Below are 22,541 nucleotides of genomic sequence, written 5' to 3' on the forward strand. Positions count from 1 at the left end.
TCATTTGGGGGGTATCTGTCCTGTCATTTGGGGGATATCTGTCCTGTTCTGACATTTTGGGGATATCTGTCCTGTTCTGACATTTGGGGGATATCTGTCCTGTCCTGACATTTGGGGGATATCTGTACCGTCCTGACATTTGGGGGGAAAGTGGGCGGAGTAACTGTTGTGTGGTTGGAGTGGGCGGAGTAACTGTTGTGTGGTTGGAGTGGGCGGAGTAACTTTTGTGTGGTTGGAGTGGGCGGAGTAACTTGTGTGGTTGGAGTGGGCGGAGTAACTGTTGTGTGGTTGGAGTGGGCGGAGTAACTGTTGTGTGGTTGGAGTGGGTGGAGTAACTGTGTGGAGTGGGCACAGTGAGTAAAGATAGTAAACATGACACTAACCAATTGATTGATCAAATTTAAAAAGTGCCCATGGCAAGCTTGATAGAGTGAGAAATGCATTTCAACTTTTATTTTTCAGCTCACACTCTAGCTTTGGTCACTCTGCTTCCTGCTCACACACCTGGGTTCCTATGGCAACTCACTCTACAGCAAGGGCAGAGAAGAGTGGTTAAAAACAAACTGCTCCAACTTGCTCACTTCACTGGCGGTTGCCATCTTCAAACGGTTGTAGTTTAAAAATTATAAATCCTACAATGAAGAGCTTTATATTGTGAGAATCACAAGACCCACACCTACAGTTTGATGCATAGTATGTCTCTGAAATATTAAAAATGAAGGCACAGTCGCACTTTAGAAATTGCCCTTCAAATTTGAGGTGGCTAGAGTGGAGTTTCAATGAATGTCAATGGGCGGCGTGAGTTGCAAACAAATGGTCATATTGTAAAAACTATCAGGAGTATGGCTTAGCCGTGGACATTTTTAGTGGCAGCAGGGATAGCTGAACATTTTGATATAAGATTTGTGTAGGTGGGCTTGAAAATGAGGGAGTGATGGCAGTTTACAAATCATGTCCTGATTTTTCTGCTCACACTCTAGCTTTTGTCAGCTCCCACTCTAGTTTGGAACATTCCGCCATTCATTCCTATGGGACCAATTTCACCACAAAAACCGCGATATTTCATGAACCATTCGGCGAAACATTCCACAAAGTAATAGCAATCCGATCGGGAACAATCCGCACGTTTCCGTATATTACGGTCTTTGTAGTGTAAAAACTGTGGGAGGAGTTAGGGTGGTAAATTTTGCTATAATAATAAGAATATATTTGTGAGATAACAGGAAGTGGTCTTCCAAGAACACTTAATAATAAACAAGAAAATCTACAATTTCTGGGGAAATTGTGTAAAATGTTCTTGCCGCAACCTTTACCAAGTAATGATGACATGTAAGCAGTGCACATTGCAAGCCTGACAGAGGGATAAATGCATTTCAGCTTGTATTTAGCATCTCACAGTCCAGCCTGTGTGACTCAGCTGCGTGTGAGTCATGTTTGGTTGCTATAGCAACTCACTCTGTCAGGAATGTCATTAGCTGTGCTCTAAACACGCTTTTTAAACTTGGCAAGTTCACTGGCGATTGCCATCTTCAAACGCTTTTAGTTTTAAAAGTATAAATGCTACCGTGAAAAGGTTTATATTGTGACAATCACAAGAAAAAGACCTAAATTTTGATGTATAGTATGTCTCTGAAAGATAAAAAATGAAGGCACAGTCGCAGTTTAAAAACGTTCCTTAAAATGTCTGGTGTCTAGAGTGGAGTTTCAATGAAAGTCAATGGGAGGGGTGATGTGCAAACAAATGGTCATATTCTGAAAACTATCAGGAGTATGTCCGAGCCGTGAACATTTTTAGTGACAGCAGGGTTAGCTGAACGTTTTGATATAAGATATGTGTAGGTGGGCTTGAAAATGGCAGAGTGATGGCAGTTTACAAATCATGTTCTGATTTTTCAGATTTTTCCTTTGCACACTCTAGCTGTGCTCTTTTGCTCAATGCATTCCTATGGGAAAATTTCGCCACAAAAACCGCGATATTTCGTGAATGATTCGGCGAAACGTTCCACAAAGTAATAGCAATCCGATCGGGAACAATCCGCACGTTTTGATATATTACTTGTCTTTGTAGTGTAAAAACTGTGGGAGGAGTTAGCGTGGCAAATTTGCTATAATAATAAGAACTAGAAAATCTACAATTTCTGGGGAAATTGTGTAAAGTGTTCTTGCCGCAACCTTTACCAAATGATTGATGAAATGTAAGCAGTGCACATTGCAAGCCTGGTAGTGAGAAATGCATTTCAGCTTGTATTTTGAAGCTCACAGTCCAGCCTGGTGAGTCATCTGCCTCTTGAGTGACCTTTGGTTGTTGCACCTGGAGTGGGCGGAGTAGGCTCACTGTGCTGAGACAGCTGGGTTGCTATGACAACTCACTCTGAGAGGAATGTCAGCATGTGTGTTCTAAACAGGCTTTTTAAACTTGCCAAGTTCACTGGCGATTGCCATCTTCAAACGCTTGTAGTTTTAAAAGTATAAATGCTACCGTGAAAAGGTTTATATTGTGACAATTACAAGAAACAGACCTAAATTTTGATGTATAGTATGCCTCTGAAAGATAAAAAATGAAGGCACAGTCGCAGTTTAAAAACGTCCCTTAAAATTTCTGGTGTCTAGAGTGGAGTTTCAATGAAAGTCAATGGGAGGGGTGAGGTGCAAACAAATGGTCATATTGTGAAAACTATCAGGAGTATGTCCTAGCCGTGAACATTTTTATAAAAAGTTGGATAGTTACTTGTGAGCCACTGGGAGTTTTGTTTCTATATATAAACTCTATTGTTAATTGATATCATACATAAAAAATTATAAAAAAAAATATGTGAAAAATATATAAATAATAAAATATTACAAATTAATTACGAATTAATTAATTAATTGCGTGCTAAAATTAGTATTAATTAAATATTAAAGAAAAGAAACATAGTGTCTTATCCGGGATATCAATTATTTATTTATTTTTAATTTTATTTTCATTTTCATTTTTATTTTCTTTTTCATTTTAATTTAATTTTAATTTTATTTTATTTTATGTTTACGTTTATGTTTATTTTAATTTTTTTTTTATTTTATTTTTCTTTTCTTTTTTATTTTCTTTTTCATTTTTTTTATTTTTATTTTTATTTTATTTTTATTTATTTTTATTTTTATTTATTTTTATTTTTATCCAGACTGAATAATAACACCATCTCATTTATACAGAAGGAACTGTCATTCCCACTGCAAATATTTTTTATTTTTTATTTATATTTTTCATTCATAGTTTTTGTTTTTTCACATTGATAAATTAATTTATTTTATATATTTACACAAATCATATATTTAAGTATAATTAATCGATGTAATTATTTGATTATCGGTGGTACACTTATGAATTCATTATATCACATAAGGTAGAATATATTGGAGCGCGGTACACTACTGGCATTCGTGAACATTTTTAGTGACAGCAGGGTTAGCTGAACGTTTTGATATAAGATATGTGTAGGTGGGCTTGAAAATGAAAGAATGATGGCAGTTTACAAATCATGTTCTGATTTTGCCTTCCACACTGTAGCTTTCTCACTTCTCACTCTAATGTGACTCAGCTGCCCCCTGAGTGACCTTTGGTCCACCTGTGACTCAGTCAGTCACAGGTGTGTGAGAAGCTCTGTTCTAAACACACTACTCAAACTTGCCAAATTCACTGGCGATTGCCATCTTCAAACGCTTGTAGTTTTAAAAGTATAAATGCTACTGTGAAAAGGTTTATATTGTGACAATCACAAGAAACCGACCTAAATTTTGATATATAGTATGTCTCTGCAATATTAAAAATGAAGGCACAGTCGCAGTTTAAAAACGTCCCTTAAAATGTCAGGTATCTAGAGTGGAGTTTCAATGAAAGTCAATGGGAGGGGTGAGGTGCAAACAAATGGTCATATCCTGCAAACTATCAGGAGTATGTCCTAGCCATGAACATTTTTAGTGACAGCAGGGTTAGCTGAACGTTTTGATATAAGATACGTGTAGGTGGGCTTGAAAATGACAGAGTGATGGCAGTTTACAAATCATGTTCTGATTTTTCCTTTCACACTGTAGCTTTCTCACTTCTCACTCTAATGTGACTCAGCTGTCCCCTGAGTGACCTTTGGTTGCACCTGTGACTCAGTCAGTCACAGGTGTGTGAGAAGCTCTGCTCTAAACACACTGTTTAAACTTGCCAAGTTCACTGGCGATTGCCATTTTCAAACGCTTGTAGTTTTAAAAGTATAAATGCTACAGTGAAAAGACTTATATTGTGACAATCACAAGAAACAGACCTAAATTTTGATGCATAGTATGTCTCTGAAAGATAAAAAATGAAGGCACAGTCGCAGTTTAAAAACGTCCCTTAAAATTTCTTGTGTCTAAAGTGGAGTTTCAATGAAAGTCAATGGGAGGGGTGAGGTCCAAACAAATGGTCATATTGTGAAAACTATCAGGAGTATGTCCTAGCATTTTTAGTGACAGCATGGTTAGCTGAACGTTTTGATAGAAGATATGTGTAGGTGGGCTTGAAAATGGCAGAGTGATGGCAGATCACAGAGTGTTTTCACATTTATGCATGGACTTTTTGAGTTTATTCTAGACACAGTGTTCATTTACTTTATCACAGAATTAAGTAGCTATCTAATGGCAGAGTGATGGCAGTTTACAAATCATGTTCTGATTTTTCTGATTTTTCCTTTGCACACTCTAGCTGTGCTCTGCTGCTCAATGCATTCCTATGGGAAAATTTTGCCGCAAAAACCGCGATATTTCTTGAACGATTCGGCGAAACGTTCCACAAAGTAATAGCAATCCGATCGGGAACAATCCGCACGTTTTGATATATTACTTGTATTTGTAGTGTAAAAACTGTGGGAGGAGTTAGCGTGGCAAATATGGCTATAATAAGAATAAGAATATATTTGTGAGATAACAATAAGTGCTCCTTGCTATGCAAGAACACTTAATAAGAATATATATGTGAGATAACAATAAGTGTTCCTTGCTATGCAAGAACACTTAATAAGAATATATTTGTGAGATAACAATAAGTGTTCCTTGCTATGCAAGAACACTTAATAACACGGTTGTGCGTTGCGCTATTGGCAGAAAATGAGTGACAGGAATTGGGAGCAGCTGATTAACATCAAATTTTGTGTGAAAATTGACAAAAGTGCAAGTGTAACTTTAGCTCTGTTACAGCAGGCTTATGGTGAACAATCCATGAAGAAATCAAGTTTTTTTTTTTTTTTTTTTTTAAGATATCATATGCGGTTTAAGGAGGTTTCTGCCGTGTCAGACCATTGGTCTCTCACTCTTTAACCGTTTCAATACCGGGCAATTTTACACCTTCCTGCCAAGGCCACTTTTCAGGTTTCAGGGCTCTCACATTTTGAATGACAATTGTGCGGTCATACAACATTGTACCCAAACTAAAAAATTTTCATTTTCTTCACACAACTAGAGCTTTCTTTTGGTGGTATTTAATCAACACTGGGGTTTTTATTTTTTGCTAAATTAACAAAAAAAGACCGAAAATTTTGAAAAAAAACATGTTTTTCTTTGTTTCTGTTATAAAAGTTTGCAAATAAATAATTGTTCTTCATAAATTTAGGCCAAGATGTATTCTGCTACATGTCTTTGGTGAAAATAACCAAAATTAGGATGTATTTTTTAGTTTGTAGGAAAGTTATAGACTTCACAAAGGGATATATCTGAATATTGATCAATCCTGAAGTACTGACAGCCAATCTAATTTCTTGAGGTCCAAGAATGTCAGAACAGTACAGATATCCCCAAAATGACCCCTTTTTGCAAAGTAGACAGTCCAACGTATTTCATAAGAGGCATGGCAAGTTTTCTGAAGTTGTAATGTTTTTGTCATAATTTTTCTGAAAATGAAAAAATTCAAAAAAGTATTCACCTTTTTTTTTTTTTTTTTTTTTTTTTTTTTACATACTGTCACCAGAGCAGTACAGGGTCACCATATAACTGGCATGGTGGTGATCAGGGACACTGGTGACAGTATGAAAAAAAATATATATTTTTTTTAATTTTTTAAGATTTTTTTTCATATTTCACTATGACCAAAGTAGTACAATGTTAATATAGTAACATTGTACTACTTTGGAGAAGTGATAAGTATTTTTTTTTTATTTTTTTACACAACTTGCTTATAGCAAAGAATTTACCTGAATGACATCGATTCATTCAGGGTTTTTTTTTTTTTTGTGCTTAGCTGTGATTTGGCCACCGCTAATCACATGACACAGATGGGCTGTGATTGGCCCAGCTTGTGCATGTGATCGCTGTGACCATTCACAGCTAGATACACTAGTATACAATGGATGGCATGAAAGGAAGCCATCCATTGTATACAACTGTCATGTGACCTGCTGTGACTGGTCACAGCAGGTCACATGGTACCAACAACGGGGTCGGTACTCAGATCTGTCATCGGCTGAGGTATACGGCCGGTGACAGATCGCGTGGCTCTGCGGGCATGCAAACTGCGCATGCCCGAAAGGATGCCATATGGCGTCCAGCCGGAGGGACAATGGGTTTTGCAGGCCGCCATCTGGCTATAGGCCGGGCGGGAACCTGTTAAGATGTTTTTACAGGGGGGTCTCTGGTGTAGCTCTGTTTTTTTCCCCTGTGACTCTTGTGGGATCTGGTTCTAGTTCGCTCTTCATTTCAGAAACAAAATTTGAACCCATTAGAGACCTTCTTTTCTCTACACTCGCCCATAATGAGGTTTCTTGTTGCCATCACCCTTGCAAGGCGATTGTCTAAACCAGTGGCCCTATCCTTCAAGGAGCCCTTTATGGTTTAGCATAAGGACTGAATGATTCAACCAAGGACATTGTTCCGTCTCTTTGTGTACCTCAAGTTCCCCCCATTGTCTGGATGTGGCTCAGGCTGTGAATGTTTTTCATTCAGTCATGGCTTCTTTCCGGAAGACTGATTCCCTTTTTGTAATCCTGGAAGGAACCCTTTGTAAAGTGTTGGCTTCGTGTTCCACCCGTTTCTGTCAAGTGCCTTTCCTTTGAGTGCCTCTTTGTCTTTTCAAAATTAAGCAATTGTTTTCCAGATTTACAAGACTACTACCTGGTCATCTATTTTCATGTTGCAGCGCTTTCTGTTGTTTTTTTCTTGGCCTGTTAGCATTTGTTTGCTGTATTGTCCACCCCTCAGTTAGACTGCTTTTGGTTGTACTGAACATTAGAGATTTCTATGTTCCCCACTGGATGAGAAAGACAATAGTTTTTTTTGTAAATTCCTTTTGTTTCAGTCCATGGAGGAACACAGGTCCCACCCCTCTGTATTGACGATCATGTTCTTGGTCCATTCTTTAGTTTTTTTTCTGCTACTCAGTGTGATAAAAAAAAACTTTAGTGATGCATCAAAAATGGATATCCTTCCTTTTAACATATTTAAAAATCTTACCACAGTTATTGGATGAGCAGTGGAATGTGCTGTTGTTTTTCTGGGGTTTTTGTTTTTTTAACTGTTTTTCAAAACAGTGCAACACAGTCAGTGGGAATGTGCACTTACAACTGGCTTTTTTTATTGGCAATAAAATATTTACAAATGTAAGTTAAACTAATGCTAATATTTGAAGATGACATATGTAAATGTTCTTCATAACATCACAGTGTAAGATGTGATTGTTTTGTTTTTTCTTTTTAATGCAGCCTCAAAGTCTTCATCATCACCATTGATTGGCCAGTCTACAGTGGGTACAAAGGAAATCACCAGTCTGCTTACTTCACCCAAGTATGTTTTGTGTGTGTACCTTGTCATTCGTGTTAACTCAAATGTTATCTACCATTATAATTAGTAAAAGATGTTTTCATAGAGAATAGTAATTTAACTGTTATTCTCAATGTCAGTCATAAGGGTTTTTTTTTTAATGTGATGAAATCTTTGAAGCTGTAAGAGTAATTTCACCTTTACACCAAATAATTAAAAATGTATTCCCAACACCCTCTCCACTCCTGGTCTCCACTGTATTTATTTGCTGTGCCAATAAGCTCCCATTGCCCATGCCTGCCAATATACCTATCCATAGTCAGATTAGTTCAGAGTCCCTGCCCTTATCTGCTCTTTCCACTATTTCAGGGGCACTTTATTTCAATTTCTTCCTGTCTAGTGAAGAAATTAAGCAGTCATCTCAGGCTTGCGTAAACCACTCTCAGGTTCTCACTGGGTGGAAATGCCTAGACGTAAGTGTGGGCAATCCTTTTTCCCTCCTCCCCTGCTGTGGGAGGAGAAAGTGTCAGAGGGATCATCCTTTGGACAAGGGTGTGGTCAGGCACAGAGTCCTGGCCTGTCTCAGGTTATTTTTGGGGGGGGATGCAGTCAGAGCTAAACCTCACTGTACACATTACAATCTGTCTATTCCAAATTTACCAAAACTGTGTAATAAGAAAACCTTTCTAAACTATCTAACCAAATTGTAACCAATCGGTCAGAATCTTGCACTACTTGGTTTTTGCAGTTTGTATGAACAGATTTTAGTATGTGGTGAGCACACGGGTCACCATACACATTACAATCTGCCTGTACAATCTTTTAACAGTCTACTTTAGATGTACCCAAATAATATGACCACTTATCGAGAACAATCCAACCAGCTTGTATCATCAATTCAGACAGGTCCTAGCACAACATAGCTGTGGATGATCTAAAGGAAATTGTAAAACCATATTATAATGTGGTGTGCTTTATCTAAAGCCACTTCCAGTATCTACTTCTTTAAAGGTTACTGGAGTTGGGTCTTGGTGGATGCCAAAAATGCAACCTTTTTTGCAGGAAGTAATGTATGCAGAGAGGGCATTTTTACTTGAAAATGGTTTGTTCAACAGTACCCTATGGAGGAAGAATTCCCTAAAAAGTTGAGTTCTCCAGCTGTAGACCCAGCTATTTCATCTGAACCAAACCCTGATTGTACTGGTGGATGATGTTCCAATCTTTACAGACAAGAGGTTGGAAGCCCTCTTTAAGGCATCCTGCAGCTGGCTGTAGCTGTGGTGGGAGTATTCCATGTATTCAATGTGGGCAAAACGCATGATCCTGAGGATACTGCTTTTAGACAATACCTGGAGGAGTTCTCTAGGGCCTTGAGCTGTTCAGTGGGTACTTTGGAAGATTCCATTAGGCAACTTGGCATTATGTCTGTCCATATGAGTACAATCCTGTGGCTCAAATTCTGGTCTGCTGAACTTTTTTAAGAAGCAAATAAAGCAGCTGCCCTTTGAGGACGAGCATTTGTTTAGACTGTCTTTTAATGCTTTCAACCAGGTGACTGGGGAAAAGAGCATGTTGTTGACCATAAATAGTAAAGAAAAGCCAACGAGTCAAATGCCGGGGCTTTCTTCAACAGTTAAAAAACAGTTCTTTCATCAGCCACAGGTTTCAGGCTCCAAACAGAAACCTACCACCCAGTTCCACAAGAAGAGCTAGGTAAGTCCTCTTCTCAGTAAAGGGGCCCTCCAGTTCTTGCAGGTTGGGGCAGGCTTAGCCTTTGGGCCTGCCTAGACTTAAGCATCACAGGCCAATAGGTCCACAGTGTGTGTCAAGAGGTTGCAAGCTGGAATTCTGAAGCTTTCCCCCTCTGTTTTATGTGCTCAAATGTCTCTTTGGAGCCTGAAAGAAGAGCAAGTTTCTTTACACCCAGAGATAGAAACCTTTCCATGACTGCAATCACAGTCCGTACCAGAAGGAGAGACGTTTCACTGCTTCTATCCAAACCTTTTTATGGTTCCAAAGGAAGATGTCCGGCCTATTCCTATTTCCAACTTGCTTCAAGTGGAAAAATTCAAGATGGAGTCTGCTTGGTCCCTGATTTCTTCACTTCAAGGAGATTTGCTGGCCTCAGTGGATATCGGGGATGCCTACCTGCTTCTCGATCTTTCAGCCTCATCCAGAGGTTTGCTGTGGAGGATTGCCACTACCAGTTTGTGGCTTGCAGCTTGACCTGTCCACTGTTAACAGCATGTTTACCAAGGTTTTGGCTTCAGTTCTGAGGTTGTTGAGATCCTAGGGTGTTCCCATTATGGACAGCATGATTCTTCGTGGGCATTCAGCCAAGACCATGATATCAAACATATGTCAGACAGTGCAGGTTGCAGAGCAGTTAGGTTTGGTACTAAACCTACAGAATTCAGCCTTCATCCCAACGCAACATTTGGAATACTTGGGCCTCTAGTCCTGGACACGGCTCAAGGTTTTCCTTCCACAGGAAAAGTGCCTTTTTCTCCAGTTTTAGGTCTCTGGAAAATCCTAATATTCAATTCTGCATGTGGGTCCTGAGGAAGATGGTCTCTGCTTTCCATTTTGGTTCGGTATTCCCGGTTCCAGTTGCAACAGAATATTGTTTCAGCCTGTGACAAGAGTGCATAGTTCCTGGATATGTATATGCATCTGTTGGATTTCTTCCGAGGGATGCGGGAAAATCATTTCTTCCCATAACTTGGAAAGTTCTGACAACGGATGCCAGCCTAACAGGCTGGGGAGGTGTTCAAGACAACCAGATGGTTAAGTGAAGATTGTCCATGTAGAAGCAGACCTTGCCACTAAATATTTTTATTGTTAAGGGAGACGTATGGGATGGGTTATATAATTAGCAAATATTACCATCTTCACAAATAGGATGTTCTTTATTCCTACATCCTTTTGTTTTTCCACCAGGTGCACTTCATCTTTCATGTAGCTCCCATTATTGGTTCATTTTCTGTTTGAAAGTTTAGAGGGGGTGGATACAACTTTAGCAATCCACCCCCTCTCTGTCCCTCCTTCCCTGGGAGAAGTATCCCAGCTTCCTGCACAGGCACACATCCAAGCAGCAAACTATAACAAACATGTTGGTCACATGGGTCTGTTTCCATGGCAATATGACATCACACAGAAAACAGAGATTGCTTGGCAAGAGAGTAAAGATTGTGTAGACTAATTCACTGCAGGGATAGAAGAATCCATAGGCATGCTTGGATCTTCCCTCCTCCCCCTCTTCCTTCCATACATATTGTGGCTACTGAGCTACTTCCATCCTGACACTGCACACAGGACACTCATAAGAGCTTCTGCAAAGAGCATTCATGTTCCCAGTGTGTTTACAGACACATCTTTGATCTGTACAGTGTATAGCTGCGTGCTATGCTGCAGCTCTGACCTTTGAGGTTCTCTGATCAGAATGGCTGTGCTGCATAGCAGGCAGATATACACTGTACAGATCCAGGCTTTATCTGTAAACACACAGTAGATACTGGTACACAGTCACTTTCGGTGACTTCTCTCAACTTTCACTAAAGTGCTGCTGCTATTCTTGTTGGTTTCTGTGTACTCAGACCGGAACAGCCTGAAGTTGAGGAGGTAGGGGGGAGAAGGGAGAGAAGCAGAGTGTGTTGTCTAAACTCTCGGGAGCATCAAAAAGAGGAAATTAAAGGGGTGGATCCCGACCAGAAAGTCAGCATGACACTCTAGAGAAGACAGTAGCCCCTCCCATAGGCAATTTAACCCTACTTTAACAGGGTGCAGTTTTAAGTGGGCTGGAATTAGCAGCTCACATAGAATAGTTGTAAGCTTAAAAAAAAGGAAATCTATACTTCTCTTTTAACGTAACTTAAACTTCGGGCACTTTATCTTGCTTTCCAGCAGCGCCACAAGAGAGGCATATATAAATCATGAAAATGGAATGAGAAGCTGCCCTAGTGGGCAGAGCTGTATGTTTCGGCTGTGTTTGCTGTGCACATCCTAGACGTTCAAAATTGGCAGGTGGACTTCCTCAGTTGTCAGCAGCTGAACTCAGGTGGGTGTGCTCTTCACCTGGAGGTGTTTGCAGCTTTTGTGGAAGGTGGGGGACACCAGATGTGGGTCTTTTGGCACAAAGGCTCAGCGCCAAGCTGGACAGATTTGTCTCCCAGATCAGGGATCCTCAAGTGTTTGCGGTGGATGCCCTGGTGTCACCTTGGGACTAGTTTTCTCTCTATTTATTCCTTCTGCTTCAACTCTTGCCTTACCTGCTCTGCAGGATAAAGACCGCAGGTATGCCAGTGGTTCTTATTTCACCGGCTTGGCCTTGAAGAACATGGTACATGGACAACCTCCACCTGTTGGAAAGCGTGAACTGATGGCTCTTTCAAATAGGATCAAATTTGCTGTTGTGGGGCCTAATAATCCATCCTGCTTCATGACCACTGTTTTTGACAGCAAGGCTATTGAGTCCTATGATCAGGTGCTTCTGACTTTGTTATTCCTACCCTGCACACGCATAAAGAAATCTGACTTCCAGTAAGGTGTGCCAACACACTTGGATGGCCCTTTTTTGGCTGTGTGAGACTCATAGGTTTCATCTTTGACATTGTGTCACAGAGCTTTTCTCCAATCTGGTCTGGAGTTGTCTCTGGCTTTGAGTACAAACAAGAGCCAGATTTCAGTCTTGACCACTATGTTTCAGAGGCTTATTGTGTCTCATTCACTGGGAAAGGTGTTTGTACAAGGGGTCATGTGGATTGTTCCCACCTGTCTGGTCTCTGGTGTCCCTGTTGAACCATAATTCTGTTTTATAGCATGCTCCATTTGAACCCATTTAGGATATTCCTTTGCACTTCTTACATACAAAATGGTCTTTTTGGTGGCCGTTACTTTGGCTAGTCAGGTCTTATAACTTGCTGTACTCTCGTGTAAGGAACATCTTGTAGTCTTTCACTGAGATAAGATAGTGTTGTTTTTGCCTAAAGTGGCATCTTTTCAGCATAAACAGGTCACTGTGCTACCATGTTTTTGTCTGAATTCCAGACACCCTAAAGAGAAATGTCTTCACTTCTTGGATGTGGTTCCATGTTGTGCAGGCTTACCTAAAGTCTGCGTTTTTTTTTTTGGCAGTCTGATTCTGTTTGGTCTTGTAAGGGACAGGCTGCTTCCTGATCCACTATATCTAATAGGATTCATTAACGCATTTCTCAGGTCAATGTCATTTAGAACAAGGTTTCACCTTCTCCAGTCAAGTCCCATTTTACCAGCCTCCAGGGCAATTCAGCATAAAGCTTCATCTGGTCAAGTTTGTAATGCTGCTACCTAAGGTACTAAGTTTTATGTTTACTAAGTTTTTTAGATAGATATTTTTGCCTCTCTGGTTGTCAGTTTTGGGTGGAAGGTGCTGCAGGCAGCTCTGTAGTGGGATTTTTCCCTATTCTGTTTTTGGGATTGTTACTGTGTTGCCAACCCTCCTTGTTCAATGCTTTAGAAAACTCAAGTAGTCTGACATAGTCAGAAGCCATGTGTTCTGTTATGTAGGATTTTTGGTTTATCCATCACAAGACAAAATAATCCCTTTTTTGGCCAGTGTCCATTCACCTGTAGCAGCATAACCCAAGTAGTCATGATTAAGAAGAACCCAGTGTCCCGTGATGTACTCCTAGAAAAGCATTTTACAGGTAAACTGAAAGTACTATTCTTTACAGTGTTGGCAAGTAGCTCTAAATCTGTTACTACATGGAACCACATTGCTTTCAACCCAGTTGGGAAATTTTATTGTGTTAATGTGACTTTAAAAAGTAATGATTTGGAAGTGCAGGGTCAAGCCTTAGTACTCACCAAAAAGTTGCAAAGTTGTAGCTGCTCAACAGTGCAAAAACAGCGGGAGTTTGAGGGAGAGGGGCTTATTGGTAGCCATTTTCTGTTGGAATATCTAAACCTCTTTACCAAATTCTTATCAGTAGTCGTTTTTAGTTTCCATTAATGTCTTATAACATGGGAAAAGTAATTACTATTAATAAAATATTTACAGCATCTCACATTAAATATTACATTATCATCCTTGGTTGTTTGGGATTTAGAAATAGAAATTAACTGATGTTTATGTAGACATAAATGCTACCAGTATTGCGCTTGGTTGTTCTAAAACTCTCTTTATCTAAATAGTTTCTATTTGTAGTGCTTTGGTTGAATTTGTTTTTGGTTGCTAATCTGAAATGGTGCTTTGTATTCCTAATGGTGCGAATGAACTGTCCCTGAAAAGTCCCTCGATAAAGAGAAAAAAGTCTTATCTGAAATAATTCGGTTTCTGGTTGATTTAGCAGACATTTGGTTTTCCTGCCCCCCACTGTGATTCAAGGGCTCTGTTACTGGAAATAATAACTTAATAAAGATGTGTGTTCTTTTTGTCTTTGTTTTGATTTTGTTGTATTTTGTTTTTTAAACCACTTCACCTCCGGAAGATTTATCCACCTTCCAGACTAGGCCATTTTTTTTGCAATACGGCGCTGCATTACTTTAGCTGACAATTGCACGGTCATGCAATGCTGTACATAATTTAAATGTCATTTTTTCCCACAAATAGAGCTTTCTTTTGGTGGTATTTGATCATCTCTGCGTTTTTAACTTTTTACATTATAAACAAAAAATGTGGACAATTTAGAACAAAAAAAAAAAATATTTTCTGCTATAAAACCTATCCAATAAAATCTTTTTTGAAAAAATCTAATTTCGTCATAAATTTAGGCCAAAATGTATTCTGCTACATATTTTTGGTAAAAAAAAAATCCAAGTAAGTGTATACTGATTAGTTTCCGTAAAAGTTATAGCATCTACAAACTATGGGACATATACCGGAATTTAAAAAAAAAAATGTAATACTAGTAATGGTGGCGATCAGCGATTTATAGCGGGACTACGGTATTGCAGTGGACATTTTTACATTAACTGACACTGTGGGAACCAGTGACACTAATACAGTGATCAGTGCTAAAAAATATGCACTGACACTGTACTAATGATACTGGCTGGGTAGGGGTTAAACATCTAGAGCGAGCATAGGGTTACCTGTGTGCCTAGCTATGGTGTTAGTGTGCACTAAGTGGTGCTTTTTGCTAGGGGAAGTAAAGAATCGTGTTGCCAGCTTTGCAGAGACACATGATCTTTTACTCCCACCCCGTCGGAACAGAGCACTGTCTTGTTACATAGGCAGGTGTGTGTGTGTGTGTGTGTGTGTGTGTGTGTGTGTGTGTGTGTGTGTGTGTGAGATTTTGCACAGGAGGGTTGCCCTGTAGCAGTAAATTGCCCTGTAGCAGTAAAGGTCGGACCTTAAGTGGTTAATCGGAAACTTTGACCATTTAGTATCTGAAGCCTCTGCCTGTGGACTTTTATTGATGGAGTAGCGTTGCCACTTAACCAGAGTGAGTCTCCAAGACATATGCCAAGAATCCTTTGGCTCAACTGTTGGTCTGTGGAGCGCCCCTTTGGTGACTCCTTGGACACATATATTAAGGAGGTCAGGGGGGAAGGAGTGTAGAATGCATAACCTTTTACCGCAGAACCAGAATGCCAAAACGTTTGCCTTTCAATTTTGGAAGCGAAGATGAGTTCCTTTCGTTGATCTCACGGAACGTAGTTCTGCCACAAGACCTGGACCTTCAAAACCACCAAGTCCAGGAACAAGCCTTCCACTCAAAGAGGGGGAGCCCCAACTTGTCAGAATAGTCAGCAGCCCATTGGCACTCAATATCACCTGGTCCAAGGACATCTCAGACGTTTGGGTCCAGATCATTATGTCCAGAGGCTTCAAATTTCAGTGACCAATCACACTGAAGGCAGATGTAAAACCCATAAGACGTTGATCCTGTGTCTTGTAATATACTCCAAGAAAAGGATTTTACAGGGAAGTCAACATTCCTTTTTTTGTTTTGTTTCTAAAACTTCAGTACTGGGCTATTTGTGGTGAAATATAAACAAAAATCACCTTCTTAGTAATCAGTTCAGAGGAGAGCACAAGAGTATATAGCTCAGCAAGGTGTTTGCGTATGGATAGCGTGACCCTTGTATAATTTGAGAAGTAGATCTGTATCTTCTTTAATTTTAAGTTTTTAAATGGCTTCTACATTTTCTTATGACAGTGAGTGACAGAGGAAAAAAGAAATAATATAGCTATTGCTGTAAAAGGCATATAGCACATAAAGGAGAGTCAAAGCATACAACATGCTGCTGTTCACTTGTGTCAAGTATTCATGTCTGTAAAGATGGTGCATCGGAAAGCTCCTGTCAGCTCCAACACATGTAAATGAATGAATATAGCCAGCACCCACTGTAGCTCTTGCAATACATGATTCATTATTAAGACCCACTGAGGGTAGATACGTGTGAGCCTGGAGGACCGTATGTTGTATTCCCTCGATTAAGTAACGTATTGCAAGAGCTGCAGTGAGTGCCAGCTATATTCATTTTTTTACATAAAAGAGAGTGCAAATATCTAAGTCCGAGAGAGTTTCCTATTTGCTTTTATGTTAAAGGTGTACATTGTTAGTTGCATTTCAATACTGGAGAAAAGGTCTGGTTCAAGAGCCTATAGACATTACTTTTTAGGGTACTTTATTTTTTAAATTCAGCCATGTGTTTATCATGGTGCATGAAAGCAGTGCATCTGTGCACAGAAATAAGTACCTCTTCAAAATTTCCAGCACTGACACAAACACATGATCTGGATACATTTTAAGTCACCAAGACCATTTTCTCCTGCCCTAAGGTATAGGTGTTTCCGTAATTTGATTAACTTTGCTTACAAGAGTTTCATGAATCCCATTGTAAAAATTACCTTTAGTATGTGTAGGAGTGACAATACTATTCTCCAAATGTAAATTATGTTTTAAAGGCTATTTCAGGTTTCCTTCACCATTAAAGTGTTCCTAAACCCACAACAGTATAATCAGTCTGTATATGCAGTAAAGCATGCTTGTTATACTCACTATGGAACCTAAGGGGTTAATCCTCTGCATTGTGTAAAAAGGCCATTTGATCCTTTCTTCTCTGTTCCTCCCCTTTTTCAAGCCACCACCACTTATCTCCAGACTGAACTGTAGGCATGCACATGCTCAGTTTGGTTTATATTGCTAGAGAGGTTTTTTTTTCTTGGGAGAGTGCATGTGATCAGCACAGGGCAAATCAGCACTGTCCAGACAGAGGTCAGGGGATTTCCATCCTCCTAGAGCAGAAAGAAAACTCCTCCTACAAGCTTTAGCTAGTGCTGGGCTGGACACTGATAGAAGTCACAAGACTGCTCTAACTGCTGATGAGAAAAGGTATTTAGCCGTTTTATATTTACTAAAATAATTGCATTTCCATGTTCTGTGTACTGTGGGAGACCAGATATAGTGGATGCAGGGTCCTGGGTTTAGTAACACTTTAAATCATTAGAACATATTTTACAAGCTTAATCATGAGGTTTAGAATTATGGTCATCAGTTAGTAACTCATTCAACTTGTTTCACTTTTAAAGTATTCTTTGTTTCAAACCATCTTGTAACAAAAATGAAGCAAAATGAACATCATGAGGTCTGTATCTGTGCCTGTTCTGCATCTGGATCATACCACCAGATAATGTTTAAGGTTCTTTGTCTTTGCTAATTGTTCTGTTAAACCCTTTGAACAACTCTATATTTTCTTTTCCTTTAATAGAATGTTTTAATTATGTTCACAGACTAGCTTCTGAAAATGCCTCATCAAGCTCCGCTGTTTCAGGTCTGATCTCCAGTGCATCGACCCCCAGTGCTTTCCACTCTATCCAGAGCCGGCTTGTATCTAGCATTTCCCCTGGAGTGCAGAACCAACAGTCTAGTACATTGTCAGGTAAAACTGGTTTGACTCATAATAATGTATCTGTAAAATATCAGGCAGCTAATATTAAGGTGATTTTACCAGTGTTAAACAAGCAGATGCACAATTAAATCAATTTAACTGATAGTCGATTGTAAATTTTCCATTCAAATTAGTTGGATTGTCCTTATGCTTGCTTCATCCCCTACTTTCTGTTTTTCTGCCTTATTAAAGGTGGAGTTATCTGTTGAAAAAAGGCCCACTTTTTTTTTTTTTTCTTTTCAAAAAGCTGTCTCTGTAGTTCCACTGGACAGAACAAAATGCTTGTCTGCATTTTTTGAGTGCTATATCTTGTGAACAAATGACAGCAGAGAACAGGATACTTAAGGTCCCCATAGACAGCTTGAGATTTAGCTAAATCAGCCATAATTCAAGCCGCAGGTGACACTGTTGGCACTACCCAGCTCAACAAAATTCCATTTAAAAAAGTGCCTGAGCTGGGTAGAAATTTCTCAGCCAAACAGTGAATGGAGTGCATTGTATCAAATTATAGTTATTGTTGTGGCTGCCTGTATTAGCTAAACTACAAACCTTTTATATCTTAATTGTACAGTATAGGACACGGGCAACTTATTATAGCTTTTTTTTTTTTTTTTTTTTTTTTTTTTGCTACTATCTGTAGGTGATGGCCATTTTTCTTCCCAGACTTCACTATTTTATCATTTTTTTTTTAAAATATTTTCCTAAATTCTTCAATCCTTACTGGATACAGTATAAGTGTATTCGGATCAGCGCCACTTCGGTTAAACCTTGGGAGCATATGGTAATGAAGAGGATGTAGAGGTAGTGTTGGAGAAAGCTTCAGAAGAATTCTCTTCCCTTCTTTATCACCATATTGAAGAGGGAGCTCCCCGCAATATGCTGGCTAATGTTGAAAAGCTCATTCCCTCTGACCAAAAAAGTCTTGGCATTATACAGGTGAACTCATTACACTCTTTAGGCACAAAGAGGCCTACTAAGCTTTGTAAAACATTCCCTTTTCATGAACAGATAGAATGTGCAGACTATGAAGACTGGGTCACTTCTAAAGGGCTTTCACTCAAAGATCTTTACTGAACTCTATCCAGTTGAAAAGAGTTTATAAAAAAATCCTATTCCTGTGATTGACCTTGTCATCTCTGTTCTAAACCAACACCTCGCTTTAGCCATTGAAGATGTTATATTTGTTAAAGATTCTGTGAACTGAAAATTTGAGAAGTTTTAAAAGGTTTCTTTGCCCTGGCATGCCAGCCCTGCAACCAACTCTGGCTATTTTTATATGTAAAACAGTAGCTAACTAGCCTAGGACTAAGAACAGCCAACATGACCCTGCCTTTCAGGATAGGGCAGTTGCCGAGCAATTGCAACAACTTTCAGTCTTGTTTTTTGTGTAGATGCCCATCATGAGACCAATATCCAGAATGGCTCTAAACTCTGTTCATATGTGCAAGATTCTCTGGCTAAAAGTTTGGACAGTAGAACCTGCGTGTAAGAGATGTCTTACGCGCATGCCCTTTCGAGGAATATGCTTGTTTGGTGATGCACTAAACTAGTTCATTAAAGAAGTTAGAAGTTTTGCTTCCTCCGTGAAAGGTAACAAAACCCTCTTCTTAGGTGCTCTTAGTTCCTCTAAATGAGAAGCACCTTATGCACTTCTACTTAAAAACTTAATTTCAGCCCTTTCTTTGGGTACAAGGCTGGGCCCACAAAGGCCACCAAGCCATCCCAAATGCCCCCTCACGATGAAGGGGCAGCCTCACTCCTAAGAGGGTGGGGGGGGGAGGAATGTCTATTGCAGATGCATCTCTCTGAACCACAGATATCCTAGACCTGTGGGTTCAATCAACAGTTTGTAAAGGATACTAGATAGAGTTCAAGACTCCACCTTTTTCACTATTTTCTTCTATCAAATTAACCAAAGAATGCCCAGGGACAGTCAGATTAGTGAAAGGCCCTGAACCACCTCTTGTCCCAAGAAGTCATACTAGTACCTTCACAGGGCAGGTTCAAGGCATTCTACTCAAACTTGTTCACAGTACCAAAGCCCAATAGATGTATATATCCATCCTGGGCTTGAAATCACTCAGCAAAACCCTTCATATTCTAAAATTTCATATGCAGTCAGCAAGGTCACTAATTACCTTTCTTAGATTAGGGGAACATATGGCATCAGTGGACATCCAGGATGTCAGACAACCATTTTCAATTTGTCTCACTGCCTTTCAGTGTCTTCTCTGCTCTCCAGCGCTCCCTGTACCTATAGATCTGGGTCTAATTCTAGATATGTCTCAGGCAAAAGGTCTTTCTTGAATATAGGAAACTTCTTTCTCTAAGAGCTCATTCTTAATAACTGAGATCCAAAAGAAATCCCACAGTGAGATGTACCCAATTCCATTCAAGAACTTTCCAACTAAATGTTCTATCAGCATAGAAAAAGCAGTCATTTTCCCTGGATCTACCCATGCTTCTACCCCCCTAAACAAGACATTCCTTTTCTTGGTGGATCATCAATTCAACTCAGATAGTGGGAAAATCCTTCCTCCCCTACAGTTGGAAATTTCTTAAAACAGGCACAAGTCTGTCATGCTGGGGTAGAGTCTTCCAATCCTTGACAGTTCAAGGAACATGGTGAAGCAAGGAGGCTAAACTTAACATCTTGGAGTCCAGAGCTGTCAGACTGTCCCTCTAGCACTGGACCCTTCTTCAGAAGGGACACCTATTTCAGGTGCAGTCAGGCAATGCCACCACATTGGCATACATCAACCGTCAAGGGGGCATGGGTAGCTTGGTTGCCTTGAAGAAAGCACACCAGATTCTTGCGAAGACCGAAACTTACTGTGTAGTGATTTCTGCAATCCATATCCCAGGAGTGGACAATTGACAGGCAGATTATCTTAGCCGCCACCACCTGGACCAAGGGTAATGGTTTGTTCATCCAGATGTGTTCAGTCTCATATGTCAAAAATGGGGGACTCCAAATGTAGTCATCCTAACCTTCAGATACAACAACAAGCTATCTCTGTTTGTATGAAGAACCAGAGATCCTCTAGCTCTGGTTTCATATGCACTAGTTATCCCTTGGTCTCAACCTAATTTATGCCTTCCATTCACTGAGAATTTTACCTCACTGCTCCACAAAATACAGCACAGAAGACTGTGATTCTTCTGGCACCAAAGTGGCCCACATGAACCTGGTACACAGACATACTCAAATTTCTTCTTGCAGAAGTTCCCTGACTTCTTCCTAACAGACTAGATCTACTATTTAAAAGGCTTCTATTCCACCCTGCTTCACAGTCTCTGTCTTTAGCATGGCTGTTGAAACCCAGCTTCTAAAGGATAGAATAGATAGGGGTGTCTAAGTCTATCATTGCTATCTTGCTGAAGGCAAGAAAAGCCACATCTATGAAGACTAATTGGACCTGGAAATCTTACTGTGCCTGATGTCAGCACAGTCAAGTCAGTCCCAGTGGTTTGCTATTCCAAGTCATTGCCTTCCTACAAACAGGTCTTAACCAGAATGTAGTTCTCAGCACCCTAAAAGGGCAGGTTTCGGCATTATTCATCAGTTTCCGAAGGCCTATAGGTTCCCATTCCCTCATAAAACTACTATACAGTCATGATGTTTCTTGCCTTATGCCCCCTTGCAGCATCCTATGCTCCCCGGGACATTATATTGCTTGTTCTACTTTGCAAAAACCACAGTTTGAACCCATCAGGGATAATCTCTTGGATTCTGTTGCCAGCAAAGTAGCCTTTCTGGTGGCCATCATGTCTGTTAGTCTTATCTCAGAACTAGCATCTCTTTTGTGGAAAGAGCCCTTGCTCATACTTCCTAATGACCAGGTCAAATTAAGCGCTAGAAAACAAAGGAGAGGGCACCTCGACCTAGTGCATTACCATAACTCAATTTTATTGAAAGTGAATAGTCACAAACGCATGTCATGGTTTTAGCATTCCATCTCAACATTGTTCTGCATTCCTTGTGCCCTGTTTCTAAGCACCCAAAGGAAGTCTTTCTACATAGCCTGGATGTTGTCAGACCCATTAGTGTGTCTAAAAGCTACCGCTTCCACTAGACCAGCCTTTTTCAACCAGGGGGTCTTCAGGTTTCTTCAGGGGTGCCTTTGTAAAACAAGCAAATTCCATTTGTTCTCTCCTGTGGTCCTCGCAAGGGCCACCTCACCTCAAAGTCCACAGTTGCTAGGCACATGAGAAATTTGATCGCTAGAGCTAATGCTCAAAAACACCACCTCCTGCGCTTTTATGCGCACAATCCACCAGATCTGTTGGAGCATCCTTGGCCTTCAGGCACCAAGTCTCTGTCTCCCAAATCCATAACATTGCCACCTGGTCTTTTGTCTATACCTTTCAAAAACTTTACTGGGTGCATGTTTAATCATTTGCTGATGCAGCTATCATCTGCATGGTTCTTATAGCAGCAGACCCTAGGGTTTTTACCCCAGTTGTTTTTGGGCCCATTGGCACAGTTCTGTTGCCTTGTTGCCCACCCTTGTTTTCATTGCTTTGGGACATCCAGTGGTATATGAACAAGTTGCCTGTGTCCCGCACTGAAAGAGAAAGATGAGAGGAATATTGACTTAGCTGTAAATTCCATATCTTGGAGTACAGCACAGGACACACTCTTTAAACTCTTTGTTACTCTGCATTGCTTGCTTCAAAACTGAAAACTCAGAATGCGGTTGGCCGTGGTGGCGTTTCCTCAAAAGCTTGCCAGTGTCCAGTCGCCAGAAGATACGAACAAGTTGCCTGCATCCTGTACTGCACTACAAGATATGGAAATTACAGCTATGTCAAGGTTCATCTTATATAACTAATGTCTACAGCACCGTTTTCAAGCATATAGGGAGAGCAGCAATTCGTCTCTATACTAGCTAAACTACAAATCTTGATAT

The 22,541-nt window shown here is 40.0% G+C and overlaps 1 protein-coding gene across 2 annotated transcripts in view; it reads left to right on the forward strand.

Annotated features, from left to right (window-relative positions):
* KANSL3 (KAT8 regulatory NSL complex subunit 3) overlaps window positions 1-22,541 on the forward strand; it is a 99,303-nt gene that overhangs the window by 58,246 nt on the left and 18,516 nt on the right. For both annotated transcript variants that reach the window (XM_089681712.1, XM_089681713.1), the window contains exons 17-18: window positions 7,695-7,776; window positions 17,471-17,619. In XM_089681712.1, coding sequence (XP_089537838.1) covers window positions 7,695-7,776; window positions 17,471-17,619 — 231 coding nt within the window. The remainder of the gene's footprint in view (window positions 1-7,694; window positions 7,777-17,470; window positions 17,620-22,541) is intronic.

The sequence above is a fragment of the Staurois parvus genome, unplaced genomic scaffold (genome assembly GCF_062004578.1).
Source record: "Staurois parvus isolate SC_StPar_1 unplaced genomic scaffold, SC_StPar_1.0 ptg000276l, whole genome shotgun sequence".
NCBI lineage: Eukaryota > Metazoa > Chordata > Amphibia > Anura > Ranidae > Staurois > Staurois parvus.